Here is a 22,530-nt window from a genome sequence, read left to right as displayed (position 1 = left end):
AGCCAGGATACCTGAAGGGGAATGAGCATGCTACAGTCTATTTGACAGCACTACTCGGATTTACTATTTCCAATAAGAAATAGGGTTTTGCTCATGATTTCCTATGCACCTGTACAGACACCTGTTGAATTACTAGTTCACAGAGACGTGGATTATCCAGATAGCCTTAGAGTTCACTTATCTGCCCTGTCTAGTTGGTTCACCTCTTCTGAGAACACTGAAACACAGCACCTTGACTCTCATCCTGATTTTACTTCACTTGCAGGGAAGGCTTGGCCCCAGTTTTAAGAGGGAATTGAAGAGATCTGAGAAAAAATATGAAACAAAGGAGTCTTTATATGCCACATGCCTGGAATCCTCCTACTCAATGGCATAGTACTGCAAGGAAGCGAACAAAAAACTAATCCAGGGACTGGCTAAAGGTATAAATGTGGGCAGCTATACTTGGTGCAGTGGATACAGTGCTGGGCCTGGAGTCAGGATAATTCATCTTTCTGAGTTCAAATCCAACCTCAGATACTCCCTAGCTATGTGACCCTGGGCAAGTCACTTAACCCTGTTGGCCTCAGTTTTCTCATCTGTAAAATGAGCTGGAGAAGGAAATGGCAAACCAAGTATCTCAGCCAAGCAAACCCCAAATGGGGTCATAAAGAATTGGATATGACTGAAAATGACAACAACAAAGGTATAAGGAGTATTTTGTTCAGGGGATTTCTGAAAAAAATATCAAGGACGTACTTGTAAGGCAATTTTGGCTTTTCTTTCAGAGACCAATTCTCTACCAGGATTTTTGCTTTGGGGATTTATTGAGGAAAAAAATGTTCATCACATGCTCTGAAGTAGTACTAAGAAAATTGTCTTCAAAAGAATAAGGATTCCCAGTGGCTAGCCTACATTTATAGAATGCTTTATGGTTTGGAACATACTTTCCTCGCCCATGAATAGTGCCAATATTCTTATCCCCATATTTCAGATTGGTAAACTGAGGTTCAAAATGGCTCAATTAATTATTTATAGCCACGTATGACTAGAACCCAGTTCTTCCAGCTCTTCCTTCAGTGCCCACTTCACATGCTGCCTCTTCACACCATGCTGCCTCTGGATGTTAAGGATGTCCCCTGAAATAACACCCTTGTCTTCTCTCCCTGAGACCACAAGGAACCCATTTTTCAATACTGAATGAAGAGAAAGCAAGGAATTGTCTTTCTCAGGTTTCTAAGGTGTGCTATGAGGATTTTAGGGAGTTCTGCCTCCTACTTTCTTTTCCATAATTGTAGTGGCTCTAAAAACTGTGTGGATTCCTGCAAAAAGATCCCTGAAGACCAGGGCTGGATGACCTTTCTGAAGGGGAGAGTTAAGTATTCTACCCTTTCTTGGGAGAGTGAGAAGGAAGGAAGGAAGCAAGCTCTTTCCTCTTACTAAGCACTTGGCTAAGCATTGCAAATATAAATTCAGACCCAAAGAAAGACAATTCCTGCTGTCAATTACATTCCAATGAATGGGGGGGGGGGGGAGGGAAGACAGCACAAAAGGGACCTGGGTCCTGGCAGGGCTGGGGGCAGCAGAAAGTACCAAACTATGGAAGTCCAGATGAAGTCTGGAGGGTGGAATGAGTGGTGGTAAGATAGGTTCCACCTATAAGAGAACATCTGCCCAAGTCTTAGCCCATTAGCAGAGGTTTCAGTGCTCCCTTAATCTACTAGCCAGAAGGAATTGTGTGCAATACAAAACCCAAGTTGAGAAAGGATTTTTGAGGTGGGAGGGCTGCTGGCCAAGAAGTGGTCAGACTAGATCTTCTCTCACTTAGCTCACAGATGAAGCCCTCCAAAATTAACTCCTTATCAGTTAGCATCTTAAAGGAGTGGGAGGTGGGGAAGGAATCCAGTAGAAATAGTCAATAAAAGGGGATAGGCAGGATAGGTTGGCAAATCCAACTTCTTTCCTACTACATAGTTTCACCTATAGTGTTTTTAAAAGTTATCTCTTCTGCTGATGGCATGGTGACTCTCCCTTTAAGTAGATCCAATTTCCCCCTCCAGAGCTGGTGACACTACCCTCCCCCCCACAACACACATACACAGAGTCCACTCAAATTTCACTGTCCTTGGAAATAATTAGTAGACACAAGGACAGAGCCCTAGGAGGGAAAGGGTGAAGCTAAAAATGGAAATCTATACATATACTCATCAAATGACGGTCTGGGTATTAGAGTAAATATTCTAATGGAAACAATAGTTTTCCTTGGCAGATACTTAGCAAGGGTACTGACCCACCATTCCAGTTTTCCATTCCTACAGTTAATTCCTAGTTCATCACACGATATTACCATGTTCAGGCATTGGCTCTATTGGCTCTATATAAAATAAAGCAAAAAAAAAAAAAAAAAAGTGGGGAAGTGGAAGAAAGATTTTACTCTGTGGAATCTGCCTCGGAACCTGTCCAGCAACATCTTCCACTGAGTTAAGGTTATATTGGAATTCACAGGCCTTCTAGATCTACAATGGAGGCCTCCCTTATGTCGTCAGTAATTTGCTATTTCCAATTTCGATTAGTGTCCTAGATTTCCATACCAACTCTGTTTCCTGCCTATGCCTTCATCACCAAAAGCTCATCCTCTTTGGATGAGGATAAACAAGTGTGCCTCTTCTGAGGAGTCGTTAATCAGAAGACTAAAATCCCTGACCATTATTCAAATTATTTTGGAACTCTTCACCATGGAAATGTACAACAGATCCATATAGTACAGATTGTTACCCTGGAGGCAAGAATTGGGAAAGAAAGCTGCTGAGGTATTTTATTTAGATAACTTTTTTACCCAATACTCTGGGAATCCGAAGATAAAGGCAAATCTATTGCTGTTCCAATCTTTTTTCAACTGAACACTGATTCTTTAATAAGTGACCAAAAAAGGGACCCAAAACCTCAAAAGTTGGAAGAAATTTTTTGCATGAGGGACTCTTTGGTTTGCAAAAAAAGATAATGTGGATGGAATGTTGATAATGTTTAGAAATAAACCATTTTAATAAAATATATAAACCAAACAATTTTATATATTAATGTATTTAAGACATTTAATGCTACACTGTATATAAACTTTTGAAGTAGAGTTGTTGTATGTTTTTTTTTTCACTTCTGTTGCTAAACGGAATTTATTCCTTTCCTTCTTGATAGAATTTAGCATGGTATTTAAGCAACATGGAAGCCAAATATTTATTTTATTCTTTTGAATCAACATCTTTAATTAAAAAATAAAATAAAATAAAGATGATTCAGTAGGAAAGTCTGCAGTTCATATAAAGTATATTGGAAAAATGTTTATTAGCTTTGTTGCTTAGATGAACAGAAGGACTGAAATGGACTTAAGAATGATCAATTTATCAAAACAAATATGAAAAGGTAGCATAGCACAAAATTGCATTTCAAACATGGGAAGGCAGGAGGAAGGCCTTAGCCAACTTTTCAGGTATCTGCAAACTACAAAAACTTAATACCATTTATTCACGAAATAAAATGGAAGTCAGGGTTTCCCATGTAATGGACTCAGCTTCCTTCTCCCATGACATATTGTGGGAAGCCCAGCAAAGTCCAGGGATATATTAGTAAAATGATAAAGCAATTCTTTAAATCTATGTAGCATAAAAAGATTAATGTCCACAACCCACTATCAGGTGGGGAGAAAGTAGAGAGGTAGCCTATTTTCTCTATTGATTAAAAATCACAGTTCAGAGAGGTTAAAAGCCTTTCCAGATGGCTTGAAAATCAACAACATTCATTTATTCATTCAAAAAACATTAAGCTGTTACTATGTGCACAGTAATGTGCCAGCTCCTGAGGCTGATACCTAGCTTACATAGGATGTGGTCCCTATCATGTAGAGGTACAATATATAAACATCAGATCAGAGACAGCTAATCCAAACCCCTCATTTTATAGGTGAGGAAACTGAGGCCCAGAGAGTTTTACTGATTTGCCTGAGTTCACACAGTCACTAAGTGGCAAGCTAGAATGTGAACACAAGCACAAATGACTATAACAAAGATGCTAAGTGGTCAGTGCATTAAAGAAAGACGTACCAGAGGTGAGGAAGAAAGCATAGCTGCTATGTGAGATAGGGTTTAAAGGGTAGGTAGGAAATAAACTAGGAAAAAGGAGGATGGATGTTCCAAGCTTAAAGAACAGCATAAAAAATGGTTAATGTCAGGAAAGATGAGTTTGGGAGGCAGAGTACAAGAGAGTAAGTAATTCAGTTTTAGCTGTCAGAGGAAAAATTGCAAAGAGGGAACTAATATGAAATAAGGTTGGAAAAGCAGGGTAGTAAAGGATTGGAGAAGGCCTTGAATGCCAGGTAAATGCACTTGAACTTTACCCCAAGTACAGGAGGATGTCACTAAAGATTTGCAAGCAAAGCAGTAAGTGATATGACTAAGACATGGGGAAGAAGACATACTGAAGGCAACAGGTAGGAGGTTATGGCAATAATCTAGTCAGAAGAGATTGACCCTGGGGGATGGCAATGAGAACAGAGAGGGGCAGTTGTGACAGAGATAGTGGAGGTGGAACAGGCAAGGCTAGGGAAGAGTTTGAAGAAAAGGAAACATCCAGTATAATCTCAAAGTGACCAGCGTGGAATCACTGACAGAAATAGAGACAAAGTCAGAAGGAGGTTTGGGGGAAGGTGAGCTCAGTGTGGGCCATGTTGGGTTTTGGGTATTGTTGGGAAATCTACATAAAGCTGTTAGGATCATAAATTTAGAACCAGAAGGCCCCTCAGAGGGTAAATGAAGAGCCAGAAAGAGCACAGTAGCTGTGGCCTTGCCCTAAATGTTCCAGGAGGGCTGTTTCTTAGCCACTACCCACCCACCACCATTTGCCTGGCACATCCTCATCCTGCCGCCCACAAAGTACCATGGCCATCATGCCCCTCTCAGGCCTGCTTCCCCAGAGTGTCAATCAATGGCCCTGACATATGACTCTGAAACATTTGGGATGAGAAACGGGTGGGTGCAGGAGTCAAAGAACAGCACCAAGACCATAATTATAATAAGACCATAGGCCCTAAGCCCTACTTTCCTCTGCTCTCTTGTAACCTTCCTATATTATTTGTTAAATTGATAACTAATGCTAAATTGTCCTCCATATCTTCTCATTCATTCTATTCTCAGGTACTCACTGTAACTAGCCACCTCTCCAAGATCTTAGGTGAACTAACTCACTCTTTGCTCACCAGTCATTTTCAGACTTAACTACTTTGCTTCTTTAGAATTTCCTCCTTCTTATCCAGATCCTTGTTGCTATTAACCATAGGCCTCAAAGCCATTCTCCTTTTTCCAGAGTTAATTCAATTCATGGCTCACAGTGTTTTTCTTTACCTTGAAAAGCCTGCTTTGTTTGAACATGATGGTCTCTTATTGCCTTAACCTCCTAGTCTTATGATCTCCACTTCTAGCCTATCTCCATCACTCTTTCCATTCCACCCACCAGAGCCTTTACAGAAACTGAAGAACAAATTCTCCAAAGGTTATAATCACTTATTTAAAATGGCCATTTTCCTCTTCTGTTCTCTAGTTCAAATGCCTGAGAAACCTCTCTCAATGTCCACAATTACTCAGGGGCTGATTTGTCTTCCCCTCTCTGCTGATCTCTATTTTACTGCTCTTTCCCATCTCTATTCCTGGGTGGGAAAAGTAAATTAAAAGAACAGAAACTGAAATCAATATGTTTGGAGTTGAACAAGTCTAACCAAATCAATCCTTCAATATTTGTGGAATCTCTTTAATAGACAGAGGAGAGACATGACATGGAGGAGGTTGGAACCATCAGCTAAAAGGAACATTTCTGGATAATCTGTGAATTCCCCTAATATATTCTGACCTCCAGAAGAGATAAATTTGGCTACAGTTAGAAAGTTAAAATATCAGTACAACTTGTGTCTACATTTCCCTGGAGCTCCTTCTCACAAAATGAAATGAAACACTTTTGGTCTCTGAACAGTTTTGATAACTTTTTTTTCACAGGGTCATAGCTCTAGAGTTAGAAGGGCTCTATGGTCCGTCTAGTTTAATCCATTTTATAGATGAGGAAATTGGGAGCCCAGAGATGTGAAATTATTTGTTCAGGGTCACATGGGTAGTGAGAGCCAGAACCCGGTATCAATCCAGGTTCTGTGACTCCAATTCTAGGTTCTTTTGATTGCACCATAGTTTCCTAAACATTTTACATTTTTTCCTACCAAACTATCAAGCATTTACAAAGTGAGCAAGTGCTAGATATGCAAAGACAAAAATGAAACAGTTCCTGCCTTTAAGGAATTTGCTTTTAACTGAGGGAAATGACTTGTACATTTCTTAGTACATGGAAACTGGGTGAATGGGTGAAAAAGCACCTATTTATGAGGTTACTATAGATTAAGCACAAAGAGAACTACAAAAAGAAAATTCAAGACAATTCCTGATCTCATGGAGCTCCTATTCTAGTGGGAGTGGGAGCAGGGAGGTGGAACAATATAGAAAAGAAAATTCAACAGACATGGTGTAGAACCCAGAAAGAGTCAGAATTAAAAATCCAGACCCATGTATAATATTATAGTGAAACAGGATTGTTTGTAGGAATTCCTAACTTACAGACCTTTGGCTTCCAGACCTTCCCCCCTTACCTGAAGGAATTCTTTCCAGACACCCCTGCTTATCTGAAGGGACTGCCCACCTCCCAGACCTCTCCCCTGCTGGACCACCTACCTTGGAGACATTCCTCTATCCTGCCCCCTGCTGCCTACCACTCTACAAATACCCAGCTCAGGCAAAGCTCCAATAGACTTACAATGTGAGACCCTTGGTTTAAACTAAGACAATAAAGTCCCTTTGCATCTTGCATTGGTGGTTCGGACTCAGTTACTGGGATAATTCTCGGGGCACATCAGTGGAAGAAGGAAAGGTCCAAAAGTCCTAAGGGTACATAACAGGATTGATAACAAGACCTAGAAGTCCTTAGGTTACATGGAAAATGACAACAATGCCAGAAGAAGGGGAAAGGAATAAGCATTTATTTTTATTTTTTTTAAACCCTTACTTTCTGAGAATTGATATGAAATATTGGTTCCAAGGCAGAAAAGTGCTAAGGGCGAAGCAATCCAGGGTGACTTGCCCAGGGTCACATAGTTAGGAAGTATCTGAGGTCACACTTGAACCCAAACTACCCAAGTCACTGAGTTGGGAATAAGCCTTTATTAAGTGTCTACTATATGTCAGGAACTTTATAACACTTCACAACAACCTTGGAAGGCAGGCACTATTGTTATCCCTATTTTTTTATTGTTTGCAGAAACTGAAGCAGAAGTTAAGTAACTTGTCCAAGTTCATACACCATAAATATCTGAGTTCAGATTTTGAACTCAAGTCTTCCTGACTCCAGGACCAGCACTCTTATCCACTGAGCCATCTAAGAGGCTTTAGGGCATAGAAAGGAAGGGAAGATGAAAAGGGTTGGTAGTCTTCCATCTCATCAGAAAGAAAAGAGTTGTTAACTACCATCTTGTCCAAACTCTCTGAATGACTCAGACAAATAACCTGAACAAAAGTAGAAGGCAAGATCGTAAGGTGTTCCTTGTGGAATCTATTCCTTCTGCAGCTTGGATATATTCAGATGGCTTCAGAATTGTCCAAGCTGGGTCTGGGGTTTGGGGAGGAGCTGGGGTGGAGGGGAAGAGGGTTGAAGGCTGAGGTATCAGTTCTTTCTGCCAAGCTTACCTGTATAGGTTTTCTATTAAAAAAATACTAATGGTAGGGGGTGGTGGTGGTAGGGGAGGCCCTAGTAATTGTGAGAACCAATAAGATCCTTAAATTGGAGGTGGTATTTGAGCTGAGCTCTTAAGGACACTAGGGTAAAGTAAAAGAGGAACTATGTTCTAGACCAGTGATGGACAAACTATTGCACAGATATGGCCAGATATGGCCCCCTAAAATGTTCTAACTGGACCTAATTTGACAAATACAATGAGTAGGATACAATACAATGAAACTTGGAAAGAGTTGTCTTAGAAACAGACTGACAGATGAGCATTTCCTTTCCTTTGGCCCCCTCTTTAAAAAGTTTGTCCATCACTGTGTTAACTTAGAAAAAACACAGAACTATTAAATAGTCAGAAAAGCTATTCTTTAATTAAGGAAAAGGGGGAACAGGGCTGACTAGGCCTTGCCACATGCCTTATGCAGAGTCCGAGAATTGAATACTGCTTGCTCTGGTCCCTGGCCCCCTGGGAGTGCCACCTTGATAGATGGTAACTCCTCCTTCACCTCGAGCTGAAATCGAAACAGCAACTGGCTACTTACAATGGATACTAAAAGACTGTCCCTGCCCAAGTGTGTCATCCAGGGAATGGATCTTTGATACCAAGGGGAAGACTACCTAAGACAAAAGGGTATTTAGCATTTACCTTAGGATCCATTATTCAGTCTGCAACTGCTAGTCAGAGATTCCCTTTAGGGTAGATTTTCAGGGGAACAGGGAACAAGCACAAGCTTTGGGGGGTCTCCAACCTACAAGCTATTCCTAAAACTTGGGGTTCATCAGATCTCACTAGGCCACAAGTTTGGGGTCTCTAGATTCCACGCTGACAACTATTCTAGATAATAGAAAAAACTTGGCTATGTGAATCATATATGAGAAATGGAAAGAAGGTAAGTTTGGCAGGGGTGTGGAGTTTGTGAAAAGGAATACTATATTAGCCTTGCCAAATCTTGGTTAACCAGGAAGTCAAAAGTCAGAAAAACTGGGTCTTCCTAGTTTCACTTTCTTCTGTAAAATGGGGATGATGATAATATTTTCCCTACCTATCACAGGGTCACTTTGTGGATCAAATGGAAGTATATGAAGCATTTTAAGGCTATACCAAAATAATTATGATCAACAATTACATTTTGAGTCTAAAATAGGTCATAAAACACTAAAAATTTAATTTAGAGGCTGTGTCAGGATCTATGATTCTATAGAGATTTATCTTTTATGACTGACTTAAAATAAACTACTGTATTTTGCTAAGGCATCTGGCAGCATAGAAACATTAATCATTTAGTTAACTTTCAAACTTCAAATTTATTTCAAAAGCTATAAAAACAGAAATAACCACACCCTTTGCTGACTCAGTGTTCCCATGAACCATTCTCCTTTACTTTCAGAAATGACTTAGTACATTTTAAATTGCTAACTTCAATTTTTTTTAACTTAATCAGTCCTTAGGCCCTCCCATTCAGGTTTCTTTTTCTATGACAAAGCTACTTGAGATACAACCTAATGGTTGTGATTTGTCCTTGGGAGTGGTCTTGGGACCCAAACATTTTCAATGCCTAGTTTTAGTTTCTGAAACTGAATATATGCAATTTGCCAAGTTTGTGAAGAAGGGCAGGGGAGAGGAAGTTCATTATCCATCTGGGCCCCAATCAAATCTATGGACTGTGAATCACTACACTTAATAAGAACAAAATCAAGATTCTAGCAACAGCTGTAAGCAACTAGGAAGATGTTATATCTGTTCAGTGTCCTTCCATTATTGCTTACGGGATGAGACTCATTGCTTATTGGATAAATCTGCTTTCTAAGGGCCTCAATGATTGTCCTGGTAGACCTTGTCCTGTTTCTAAATCATTTGAGGACTCAGAAAAATGTTGCCTCATTTTCTGCTTGCTCACCTTTGCTACACCTTATTGTGAAACCCTGAACTCTTTCATTCCAAGAAGCAAAGGGAGGCTCAGATGTTAGAAATGGTAACTTAAGAGTTACAACCTGAGATCTCAGGGTCCTTTTTGTGGAAAAAAGGAAATCTACTTGCAAAAGTCACCTAACTTTTCTTGGGTCTCATTTTCTTAATTTGTTAAACTGAAAGGTTGGATTAAATTCCAAGTTTAAAAAAACATGATCTTGCTCCTTGAGTTGGAAAAAACAACTGGTAGAGGTAGAAAGTATTTTTTAACAAAGGTCATTCCTGGAGGAGTAGGAATACCCAGAGAAGTGGAATTTTGTAGACACCAGGACCAGAATGTCCTTTTGCTTTATAATGAGGCTTATTATGGCTAGGGGAGAAAACTTTAAGTTACTTAGGGATAGGAGGAAACTTTAGTTACTTAGAGCTTGGTATTATTTCCTTAAGAGATGAAACTAAGCAGCAGATTTTTTTTGTTTCTTTTATCTAAACTCTAATAATTATCTACCTTCTTTCCTCCTCCTTCCATTAACTAGTTAGGTTTCCTAACTAGCACTCTCCTTACATTTTTTGGTTCACATTGGCAGTGAGAGAAGTGTCAACTTGGAAAAACAGAACCATTAAAGTAGCTAAAAAGAACAAGTCTTTAATCAGGACAAAGGAGACAAGAATTCTTATGTCCACCACAGTCGCAAACACACAAACCAATACCACCACACTGAGCTAGGCTGTGGGAACAATGTCTGGGGGAAATGCACCCCTAATAGGAATCTAGTTCAATCTAATTTATCCAACTTTCCCTCATGGGAACTTCCATAGAACAAAAGAACTTGGGTTCTTAAATACTCTTTAGGAAATGTAATCAGAGAAACAAGTGACTAATTACATAGGGACTTGGGGAAGAGGTTGCATGAGACCCAGGTATCTGAAAGATGCCTAAATACAATAAGAGAAACCAAGAAACCAAAAAGGGGATTTTCAAATATCTCTTCTCACTACTACTGTTCAGGGTACTTGATAGCTTATTATTCACTTTGGGACAAGGGTCAGTTTGGGAGTTCCTTGAAGCCAAGTTCCTATGGGACAAAGATAAATTTGGGAGTTTCATAAAACAACTTGTCAGAAGGAACAGTGAAAGAAGAAAGGGAAGCACATGCAGCATTATTCAGTAGAAGCAAAAGGCAGGCTCACAGGAACTTCTCCAGGTGTGGGGGTCAAAGTCCTGGATTTAGCTTGCTTTTCTCCAGCTGAAAATAAACATTATATAAGGATACCATATTTTTGGGTAGCCCTTTCTAATTTCTGGAACATTTTCATGCAATCCTGCAGCCCAGTTGTGAAGTACTATTTGGAAATTGGGTCCTCTTAAGAGGCTGATTTTCCAATCACAAAACTAAAAAAACAAAAAAACAAAAACAAAAAAAAACAAACTAGGTTAGAGAAGAGGGAGAGGGAATTTTTTCTTAAAGACTATTAACTAGAAATGAGTCTGTTACCGAAAAGCACAGGACATTTTCCAGGACAGTTCACAGCTGCTTCCAGATTAAGGAAAACATTCAGTGATTTTAGAGTGGGTGTCGGTGCAAAGGGGTTGGGTCTAGATTAGAATGATGCAGATTCCACATAGCGATTTAATTTATGAAGCACTTACTATGTCCCAAGTATTGCAAGAGTTTGCTTTTCTGTTCCCCACCCCATGTCCTCTTCCTTTGTGAAATGATGGGAGTGAAGTGAATGACCTCTAAGGTCCTCTCCAACTGTGATATTCTGAGAAGGGAGGGGGGGGGTCTGGGGACCTTAGGCTCCAGTATGGCTGCACCCCTTAGTCCATGGTTTTTGTATAACAGAGGTCTCCCTGGGCGCCATAAAATCTGCGAGATTCCTAGTACAGCCTGGGGAAAGGAGGAGCCCCGCAGCTCCCGGCAAGGGACCACATGGGGGAGGGGAAGAAAAGCCGGCATGGCCAGCCTCTACTCCCATTTCCCCAGGCAGCGGCCCTGGCTACATCGGGGCCCAAATACCGGAAAAAGACAACCCGGTACGCTCAAGAGTCAGGGAAGGTGCGGCCCAGCCTCACAGTAGAAAAGCCAAGGCCGAGCCATGCGGCGACCATTTTGTTCCTTCTCCATTTCCGCCCTATACAGGAGAGATTCCCCTCCCCCCAAGGCCCTGTCTGCGTCCCAGCGCTACTCCGCACCCGCGAGCAGGGGTCCCCAAGATTTACCCCCTCCCAAATGGCGACTGGCCCTCGCCCCAGTTGCTTGCCTAACTCTTTTTATCCCATTATCTACCCGAGTGCGTACGCTCGGATTCCCAGCAACTTATTAAGGGGCCATTTTCCTCTCCAGTCCCGCAGATACTAGGGGCCTCCCGCGTGCGGGTTCTCATTGACTCCACCTCTCCCCATTCTCTCCCCCGCCCTTCCTTTCCTGGGAGGAGGGGGCGAAAATGAAGGTTCGAGAAGCGGAGGGAGACGCGTCACGGCTAGGAGGGGCGGGCCAAGGCGGGAGAGGGTGAGGCTAGAGATGGGGAACGGCTCCATCCATTGGCCCCGTACCCGTAGCGGCGTCACTTATTGGACGAGAACTCTAAGATGGGCAGGCTGGAGGGGTGGATCCTTTCTGGAAGGTTCGGCGAGGGGGTATAAGAGGCTTGGGGGCAGGCGGAAGCCGGTCTACTCAGCGCAGCAGCAGCCCTTCTCTCTCCACAGCGGTCATCTACGACCTCTGACGCCCCAGGTAAGGCCCCGAAGACTGCTTACTTTCTAGGTTTGCTCCAAACCGTCAGTATTATTTAATAGACTGTATTTTCCTTGCATTCTGTAGGGGAAAAGCGCTTACTTGCTTGGAAAGCTTACGCACTTAATTTATTGCAATGCATTTCCCTACAAAGATTACGCCACTTTGGGGGGACATTATGCAGTGGCGGGCTGTTGTGCCGGGAAATAGGACCGCATTTGCCGGGGTTTTTTTTTTTTAACTTTAATTTTTTTCTCGTTTACTGCAAAGCGAAATCCGCAATGTCGAATGCGGGCGGGGTTCAGAGACGCGGGAGGACCGAGAAGGGGAAAAAAGACCTCCCTGAGAGGATTGCAAGAGGGGGTGGGCGGGGGCGGGTAGTGAGAGGACGCGCAGGGCCTTCTGGGGCTTAAAAGCTCCCGTTCCTGAGCCTTTGCGGGTGTCACGGGGTCAAGGTGGGGACGTCCTGATGAGATTTTCCGCTTGGGCCGCGTGGCTTGAGTTAAGGGGCTGGGGCGGGGTGCATGGTGGGTAATGTAGTCCGAGCATACCACGTGGTTCGGCTTTTACCGTGGCCTGGCTTTTCTTCTATCAGAAATTATCTCTTGGTAAAAGGGAGTAGGCAATTTGGCTTAAATCCAGTAGTTGGGAGTTGTGGAGAAAGGGCCAAAAATAGCTGAGGCCATTTTGTTCCTTTTTAAAAAGGGGGAAGGGGGGAGGAGCCCCCGCCTTTTCTGGCCCAGGCCACGTGCACAACCATATCCTTTCTGGCATTTAGCTTTTGCCTATGGGGAAGCATCAGCTCCCGCTTAAATATATATAGTATTAGTATTTGTTTTAGGAAACCAAATATACTATTTCAGAAATGTGCTTTTATAATGTACTTTAAAAAGACAATTAGAAGGTCACCTGCGATTTTTTTTTTTTTTTTTACTGTTAGAGAAAAGTTCCTCAAGGCAGCTCGAGGTATAAAGGAGCTTTAAAATAGATTGCTGATGCATTACTGATGTTGCTAAACCTATCTCATTGCAGCAAACATGTCGAAGGGACCCGCAGTTGGCATTGATCTTGGCACCACTTACTCCTGTGTAGGAGTCTTCCAACATGGGAAAGTGGAGATCATTGCTAATGACCAAGGAAACAGGACCACCCCCAGCTACGTCGCTTTCACCGACACAGAACGTTTAATCGGTGATGCTGCAAAGAATCAAGTTGCAATGAACCCCACCAACACAGTTTTTGGTAAGAACTTAACCTCAGTAATTGAATTTTTTACATTTAGTTATTTGTGAAACTTAAGAAATTAATAAAATGTTCAAGTATCAGGCTTCCAGAATATTCCAAACCCAATATTTGATTCTACTTTGTTCCAAATCCCATGGCAGTTGGCTGGGTAAAACCCAAAATACTCATTTAAGGATGGATACTTTTAATATTTTTAAATTGCTGTTAGGGCATGTGTGTACTGGTTACAAAAGGAAATTCTTTTAAAGCCAGTAACATTTGGCAATGAAGCGTTCCTTAACTGAAATTATTGCAGATGCTGAAGTACATGGAGATTACATTGTGGTAGAAAAATTGAGAAGTGGGATTTATTGGCATTACTAACTAGGTTGACAAGTAGTGTTACATAACAAGGCAGGAGTTCCTTCGTATTAAGTGCTTAGCACAATTTCTGGCACTTTGTAAGTGGCTAAGAAATAGAACATAATGTAGATCACTGAAAATTTTCATCTGAAGCTAGGTAGGCTCAGGTTAGCTTGGGGATGTTTGCTTAGGATATAGTGAAAATTTTTAAATATAGGTCTGATAACGAACCTTTTGTTTTCAGATGCCAAACGTCTGATTGGTCGCAGATTTGATGATGCAGTTGTACAGTCAGACATGAAGCATTGGCCTTTCACGGTGGTGAATGACGCAGGCAGGCCTAAGGTCCAAGTGGAGTACAAAGGGGAGACCAAAAGTTTCTATCCAGAAGAAGTATCATCTATGGTCTTGACCAAGATGAAAGAAATTGCTGAAGCTTACCTTGGGAAGGTAAGACTTGAAAATTAGGTTTTTTTCAGTTGTCAACATTTCTAAAGCAATCAGAACTAAGTTGTATTTGGGAATATATAGTATTTGCAGTCTCAAATTGCATAAGTGTAGTAGGCCTTTTTCCCCCCTGTAAGTCATAGGCATTTCTATTAATGACCATTCAGTGTTAGCTGTCCATGGGTATTATGAGGTTGGCTTGCTGTGATGATATTGGTACCAAAACCATTCGTAGTTTCCACCAGAAGCTTGCTAATGATGGCAAGAACCTTCCTTGGATGTCTGAGCGAGCTTAATTTGTAAGACTTGTTTACTAGTAGTATTTTTAAATGGCCATCATAGGACAAAAAGTGTTGAGTATGTCAGCACTAATATTTCAGGTGGAATGCCCTGAACTATCTTGAATTTTTCAATGAGGAATCAAGTTCAATATTCAATAATTTTGATGGCAGCCATAATTATAATTGAACCTGAAATCCCAATTAGTGGTTTAGAAAATTTAATTGTATAAATACTTTACTAAATTGCTTTTATTTGCCCTAGACTGTCACAAATGCTGTTGTCACAGTACCAGCCTACTTCAATGATTCCCAAAGACAGGCCACCAAAGATGCCGGAACCATCGCTGGTCTCAATGTGCTCCGAATCATCAATGAGCCAACTGCTGCTGCTATTGCTTATGGCTTGGACAAAAAAGTAGGTGTAACTGAAAAACTTCAGGGATTTCAAATGTTATAACTCCCCAATCCTTTCCCCCTTCCCAATAAATTTTGTCTTTGGATTAACAGGTTGGTGCCGAGAGAAATGTGTTGATCTTTGACCTTGGAGGCGGTACCTTTGATGTCTCCATCCTTACCATTGAGGATGGCATCTTTGAAGTCAAGTCCACAGCTGGGGACACCCACTTGGGTGGTGAGGACTTTGACAACCGCATGGTCAACCATTTCATTGCTGAGTTCAAGCGAAAGCACAAGAAGGACATCAGTGAGAACAAGAGGGCTGTCCGCCGTCTGCGCACCGCTTGTGAACGTGCAAAGAGAACCCTCTCTTCCAGTACACAGGCCAGTATTGAGATCGATTCCCTCTATGAAGGTATCGACTTCTATACCTCCATTACCCGGGCCCGATTTGAAGAGCTGAATGCTGACCTCTTCCGTGGCACACTGGACCCAGTGGAAAAGGCTCTCAGAGATGCCAAGCTGGACAAGTCACAGATTCATGACATCGTCTTGGTGGGTGGTTCCACTCGAATTCCCAAAATCCAGAAGCTTCTGCAGGACTTCTTCAATGGCAAGGAGCTCAACAAGAGCATCAATCCTGATGAAGCTGTTGCATATGGTGCAGGTAATTTAATTTCCATACTAGTTTTCCATAACTTGATATATTTTAAAAGCATGTTCGCTGTGATGAATGTTCCAAAACCATTCGTAGTTTCCACCGGAAGCTTGCTGATGATGGCCAAGTACCTTCCTTGGATGTCTGAGCGAAAGGCTTCTTGGGAATGCTTTCAGGTTTTTGATTTTGCCTTCTCTTTACTTACTGACCCATTTCTCCACAGCTGTCCAGGCTGCCATCTTATCTGGAGATAAATCTGAAAATGTACAGGACTTGCTACTGCTAGATGTCACTCCTCTTTCCCTTGGAATTGAAACTGCTGGTGGAGTCATGACAGTTCTGATCAAACGAAATACCACCATTCCCACCAAGCAGACTCAGACCTTTACTACCTATTCTGATAATCAGCCTGGTGTGCTTATTCAGGTATGTACACAGGCAGACCCATGCCACTTGTACTTGTGATATAATGGTTTGCATTATAGCAGGTGAATGGTAAGCTGATCAATACTTAACCTGGTTTAACTCTTCCTTACTTAAAAGGTTTATGAAGGTGAGAGAGCAATGACAAAGGATAACAACCTGCTTGGCAAGTTTGAGCTCACAGGAATCCCTCCTGCCCCAAGAGGTGTCCCTCAAATTGAAGTTACATTTGACATTGATGCTAATGGCATCCTCAATGTCTCTGCTGTGGATAAGAGCACAGGCAAGGAGAACAAGATCACCATCACCAATGACAAAGGTAAGGAAAGTTTTGTACACCAAAGGGGGGAATGTCCTGGCTTTTGGTCTAAATGGCAACATCTAAAAAGGGAAAATTTCAGGTTGTAGTGTAACACTCCTCTAGACCAAACTCTTTAGTATGTAAGTTAGTAAAAAGCAAAGAGGTGGCCGCAATGATGAAAGTGATGCAAAACCATTCGTAGTTTCCACTAGAAGTTGAAAAACTAATGTTGGCATTAAGTTCCTTCCTTGGCTGTCTGAGCGACCACTTTTAACCTCACAATCTGATTTTTGCAAGTGGGAAGAGGAAATATACCAACATCTTGGTTCTGTTTTTCTTTACAGGTCGTCTGAGCAAAGAAGACATTGAGCGCATGGTCCAGGAAGCTGAGAAGTACAAGGCTGAAGATGAGAAGCAGAGAGACAAGGTGTCTTCAAAGAATTCTCTTGAGTCTTATGCCTTCAACATGAAGGCAACTGTTGAGGATGAGAAACTGCAAGGCAAAATTGGTGATGAAGACAAACAGAAGATCCTTGACAAATGCAATGAAATAATCAACTGGCTGGATAAGAACCAGGTATGTCAAGTCTTGGGAGTGTCTTAGATGTTCAATAGTGCAGTTTTTACAACTTAAATGTTGCTGCTTTTACTGCATTAGTTATTTGTATTAATGATCCTGGGTATTTCAATAGCATTACAATAATTTAAATGAACAAGGCTAAAACAGGTTTCCCAACTTAGCCTTAAAATTAAATGGTTGCTGTGATGAAAGTGTTCCCAAACCATTCGTAGTTTCCACCAGAAGTCACAACTTATGTTGGTAAAATCCTTCCTTGGATGTCTGAGCGACCATGTCCTAATGTCCTTGGTAGGTGACAAGTCCTATCAAGTTGAAGTGATTGCTTTTTAAAGCTTTATATCCCTTAAACTTGAATTTTTTAAGACATTCTGAATCTGCTTTCTGAAATGGGTTCATCTTTTCCAGACTGCTGAAAAGGAAGAATTTGAGCATCAGCAGAAGGAATTGGAAAAAGTCTGCAACCCCATCATCACCAAGCTGTATCAGAGTGCAGGGGGCATGCCAGGGGGCATGCCTGGTGGGTTCCCAGGAGGTGGAGCAGCCCCATCTGGAGGTGCTTCTTCTGGACCTACTATTGAAGAGGTTGACTAAATGTACCAGAAGAAAAAGCATTCCACACAGCTTTCCAAAAATTGAAGGACTCAAATTTGTAGCCAAGGCAGTAGCAGTTTAAAAAGTAACATTTCAGCTACTGTGTAAATCTGGGCATTCTGAATACTTGAATGTGTGCAGAGGGAGAAGTGAACAACATTGCACTTTATCAGTACTGTATAAAAACAAGTGGAAATGCAATTCTTGTCCTGGAGAATAAAAATATTTAAAATTGGCACCATACAAAAGGAGTCCTGGTTTTCTTTAAAAGAAGCTGATTACTCCAAGCATTGTAATAGAGCCTGGGAAATAAGTATATAGTTCTGCCATGGGGGGGGGTAGGTTTGGAGTGGCTTTATGAATGATAGAGGAAGAGGTTCCCATAAAGAGGGACCCTTTCATTTAAACCTAGGACACAGGTGTTACTGGTTTAGTGAGTAGCTGAGTGTAATGGTAGAAATAGAAAATTACACATGGAACTTCAACTAGGAGGAAGAGCATGAACCTATTTCAATCTTGGAAATTTGCTCTTCATATATGGTTTAGGCTAAATCTGAATTTTTAAAAGGAGTGGGTAGCAGGGTATTACTGAAAGCTCCTGTAGTTAGAGGCTTAAAGTTCTATTTAAAATAGTTCCCATATTAGAATTTTGGGCTTTTCTTGGGCCAATATTTTTCTCTTGAGCAGTCCAGCCTTTGAGCTGGAGCCAGAAGAAAATATTTTAGGAGGTATCTTAGAAATCTTAGAGTCAGTTATTGGGTTGGGGTGCATTTCCAATACCTATCTTATGTTCCCTTGAAATATCTTTAGATGAAACAAAGATTGCTTTTAAGTTAGGAAAATGATAAATGGACTCAAGTTTTTGCTCCAGGGTGTATTTCAGTTATGTGGGTCTAAAACTTTGGGGGCCTTTTGAAGGGAAAGCTCCACTTGGTCCATGATGGGTTCTAATGCAAGAGAAAGGCTTTCAAAACCTGACTATAAACAAGGCTATAAAATCACTAGCATCCTCAAGTCATCTTATTTGGACCTTAGTTCACAGCTTTATGGGGCCTTAAGGATTTTTAACCAAATGCTTTTCTATAATTTGCACAACTGTCAGGTGGTATTTGAATACAGGTCTTCCCTAACTCATTTTGTCTAATCTATTAAGTGGGTCCTGGATCTCTTAAGTCATCTGTTAGAACCTAGGAACAAATCCTTGGAGAAGTCAGTTTTTTAAGTCCCAATTTTATGAACTGTTCTAGATCAGCTTTCCCAGTCTGCTAAAACCTATGGATCCCTTAGGATGTTTTACATAACAGATACTAGTTTTAAGGTTAGTGAAAACTAAATAGTATCCAAATATTTACAGATCCCTGTCTTAGTTTCTCCTTCAAGCCATTACCTGGTTATGGTTATATTAGAATTGATCTTGTGCCGCCACCTAGCGGTGCGTTTGAAACACTGCCTGAACCCCAGGGTCACTTGAGATTTCTGTTTTGAAATCTCCAAGTTCCTAGGAGGCGTCCAGGGGCTTCTGATTCAGCAGCAATTCTATCTAGGTTGTAACTGCATGTAATGATTTCTGGATCCCTTGTTTCATTGCAAGGAAAAATAGTCCATGGCCAAAAATAGCAGCATAGCCCATGGCTAGTGGTGTCTTAACAAGAGATGCCAGGCTAAGAGTGATTAGCTCCATCCATTCCCACTGTTTTTGTTTCCCCCACAGTATCTTAAGAGTACCCCAACTCTCCTTAAGCCATTAAAAACCCTTTTAATATCTAACCTAGTGCTACTAATATTTTAAAGTACACTAATAATGATTTTGCAGGCACAGAGGAAAAAGCACCAGATTTGTAGGGGACAGGTCTTGGCCCTGCCCCTTACTATTAGCATGTCCCAGCAAGTCTCTTCATTTGTGGGCCTCAGTTTCCTCATCTGCAAAATGGAGGTGGATTAAATAATTCAAGAGGGGTGCACTTTTAAATCTTATGATCCTAGGGGTAATAAAGGGAAGGAAATGAAACCAGAAGCAATCCATAATGGTTCCTGCTCTCCAAAAACTTCCCCTCTAGATGGAAGACTTAACATACACAAAAAGATGCTGGAGGGCTTGCTTTGTCTTTTCCTTCTCCAGTTCATTTTACAGATGGGGAAGTGAGGCCTGCAGGATTAAGTGGCTTGCCCAGGCTCACAGAGCTAAGTCAGGCTGTATTTGAACGGAGGAAGATGGGGCCTTGCCTCCAGCCCTAGCACTCATCCACTGCACCCCCTAGCTGTCCAACTTACACAAAACAACTTGTAATTACCCAGTACTGCTTTGGAAAGTACAAAATAATATTGCACACAACCTACCGGACAAATCAGATTGGGGGAACCTGTCGCTTGTGACCTTTTGTCACTCCCCAGGACTTTGGGATATATTCATCAAAAACATTATTAGGAGGGGCAGCTGGGTAGCTCAGTGGAGTGAGAGTCAGGCCTAGAGACAGGAGGTCCTAGGTTCAAACCTGGCCTCAGCCACTTCCCAGCTATGTGACCCTGGGCAAGTCACTTGACCCCCATTGCCCACCCTTACCACTCTTCCACCTATGAGACAATACACCGAAGTACAAGGGTTTAAAAACAAAACAAAACATTATTAGGAGCTAGTTGTAAATCTCCATTTTCACACAAATTTTTTCACACAATTTTTTGGGGAGTATCTTTATATAATTATTTATTTTTAGGCAATCAACAAGCATGTAATTGCCTACTATGTGCCAGGCACTATAGTCTAATATAGGGAAGAGTTTTCTATTTTTTCTTTTTTCTGAAAAATTTAATTAACTGATTTAGAATATTTTCCCATGGTTACATGATTAATGTTCTTTCCCTCCCCCCTCCCCCCCAGCCAATGAGTAATTCCACTAACTAAAAGTAAAACATACAAGCATTAGGGGGCCCATCACACAAACATTTGTTAAGAGCCTACTATGTGCCCTTAAGAGTTTACAATGGGTGGGAAGGGGAACCACATACAAACAAATATATGCAAAGTAAGCTATATATAGGATAAATAGCAAATAATCAAGAGAGAAGGTCCTGGAATTAAGAGGGAAGTTTTCTTTAGAAGGTGGAATTTCATTTTATTTATTTTTTAAACCCTTACCTTCATTATTGGCTCCAAGGCAGAAGAGCAGGAAGGGCTAGGCAATGGGGGTGAAGTGACTTGCCCAGGGTCACCCAGCTAGGAAGTGTCTGAGGTAAAATTTGAACCCAGGCTCTCCCAACTCTAGGCCTGGATCTCCATCCACTGAGCCACCCAGCTTCCCAAAAGGTGTGATTTTGGATGAGACTTAGAGGAAGCCAGTGTCCCTGTATTGGAAGAGGTCAGAATTGTGGAAAAGGATGGGGCTAGAATAGTAAGGGCTTTGAATATCATGCACATCATTTTGTATAGTGTGTGTGTGTGTGTGGTCATGATCAGACCTGGTGTGGGGGGAAATCAGATGGATGGAAGATGGATGAGAGTTGGGAGAGAGACCTGAGAGACCTAATCCCGGCGGTAGGGGACGAGGGGCTGCCTCGAAGCATTGGCGGAGCCAGAGGGAAGGGGCTGTATTTGGGAGATGGTGCAAAGGTGAAATGGACAGATTGGCAACAGCATGGACGTGGGGTAGGAGTGAGAGGGAGGGAGGAATCCAGGATGATTCCTAAGCCAAGGACCTGGGAGGGGAGTGCTGCCTCATTCAGTCACAGAGAAGGGAGGAAGCAGGTGGGGTTTTAGGGGAAGGACAATGAGTTCTGTTTTTGGACCCGAGGAGTTTAAGACATCTTCTTGGACGTCCAGTTCTGGATGTCTGAAAGGCAATTGGAGATGGCAGATTGGAAGTCAGCTGAGAGATTTGAGAATCTCTCGCAGAGAAATGGTCCTTAAAGCCTTGAGAAGGATGAGATCACCCACTGAAGAAGGGAAAAGAGGGCCCAAGATAGAACCTTGAGAGACACCTATAGTTCAGAGGGGGTGACAGGAGAGGATCTAGAGGAGCATCCAGCAAAGGAGACTGAGAGATTGGTCTGAGGAGAAAGGAAGAGGAGGAGAGGAGGAAAAGGAGGAGGAAGGAGGAGGAAGAAGAAAGGGGAGGAGGAGGAAGGAGAAAGAGGTGAGGAAGAGAAAGGAGGAGGAGAAAGGAAGAGGAGGAGAAGGAAGTGAGGAGGAAGAGGAAGGAGAAGGAGGGGAAAGAGGAAGGGGGGAAGGAGGAAAAGGAGGAGGAGGAGGAGAGGAGAAGGGGAGGAGAGATGGAGGAGGGGGAGGAGGGAAGAGCAATATCCTGAAAAGCCTAGAGAGAAGAGAGTATCTCAGGGGAAGAGAGCAATCCCACCCTGTCAGAGGTTGTGGTGAAGTCAAAGGGAATGAAGATGGAGAAAAGGCCATTACATTTAGGGAATAAGAGATCACCGGCAACTTTGGAGAGAGCAGTTTTGGTAGAATAAGGTGGAAACTAGATTACAAGGGATTAAAGAGGGAATGAGAGGAAAGTGGAGGCACCTATAATAAATTTAGTCTTGAAGACTTTAGCTACAAAGGCTGGAAGAGATATAGAATAATAGTCAGCAGGGACATAAAGGCAAAAAAACATCCTCCATCTTGAGGAGCTTATAGGCTAATGGAATTCCTCAGCCTAGAGGTCCCAAGATCCTCCTGGAGAGCAATTCTTCCCATCTACCTCGGTTTGTCTGGAGATCAACAAATCTAGAGACAAGGTTAAAGGATAAAAATTTGAATAAGCATCAGCTGATGGGCAGTTGCCAGTAGTTAAACAATTCCATAGAGATATGTAGAGTCTAACATGATTTTAGGACAGACAGAAAA

General features: G+C 41.9%; 1 protein-coding gene and 3 non-coding genes across 4 annotated transcripts; all 4 read left to right on the top strand.

The window, feature by feature from the left end:
• Window positions 1–12,379: 12,379 nt before the first annotated feature.
• Window positions 12,380–17,936, top strand: HSPA8 (heat shock protein family A (Hsp70) member 8). Its single transcript, XM_044669652.1, has 9 exons — window positions 12,380–12,429; window positions 13,462–13,671; window positions 14,261–14,466; window positions 15,007–15,159; window positions 15,252–15,807; window positions 16,022–16,224; window positions 16,342–16,540; window positions 16,867–17,099; window positions 17,508–17,936. The coding sequence occupies exons 2-9, from the start codon at window positions 13,467–13,469 to the stop codon at window positions 17,691–17,693; spliced, it is 1,941 nt and encodes a 646-aa protein (XP_044525587.1). The 5' UTR covers window positions 12,380–12,429; window positions 13,462–13,466; the 3' UTR covers window positions 17,694–17,936.
• On the top strand, window positions 14,663–14,753 carry LOC123243304. Its single transcript, XR_006505853.1, has one exon. It is a non-coding gene; the product is annotated as a small nucleolar RNA SNORD14 (small nucleolar RNA).
• LOC123243305 lies at window positions 15,862–15,950 on the top strand. The gene has a single exon (XR_006505854.1). It is a non-coding gene; the product is annotated as a small nucleolar RNA SNORD14 (small nucleolar RNA).
• Window positions 17,280–17,371, top strand: LOC123243549. The gene has a single exon (XR_006506039.1). It is a non-coding gene; the product is annotated as a small nucleolar RNA SNORD14 (small nucleolar RNA).
• Window positions 17,937–22,530: the final 4,594 nt, after the last annotated feature.

Source organism: Gracilinanus agilis, chromosome 3 (assembly GCF_016433145.1).
Source record: "Gracilinanus agilis isolate LMUSP501 chromosome 3, AgileGrace, whole genome shotgun sequence".
Taxonomy (NCBI): domain Eukaryota; kingdom Metazoa; phylum Chordata; class Mammalia; order Didelphimorphia; family Didelphidae; genus Gracilinanus; species Gracilinanus agilis.
The sequence above is the reverse complement of the archived record's forward strand: the minus strand, read 5'-3'. Positions and strand labels throughout refer to the sequence as shown.

Coding starts and splice junctions, on each gene's coding strand:
- HSPA8 (XM_044669652.1), top strand. CDS start 13,467: ATGTCGAAGGGACCCGCAGTTGGCATTGATCTTGGCACCACTTACTCC. Junction 15,808..16,021: donor AGCTGTTGCATATGGTGCAG/GTAATTTAATTT, acceptor ATTTCTCCACAG/CTGTCCAGGCTGCCATCTTA. Junction 16,225..16,341: donor AGCCTGGTGTGCTTATTCAG/GTATGTACACAG, acceptor CTTACTTAAAAG/GTTTATGAAGGTGAGAGAGC.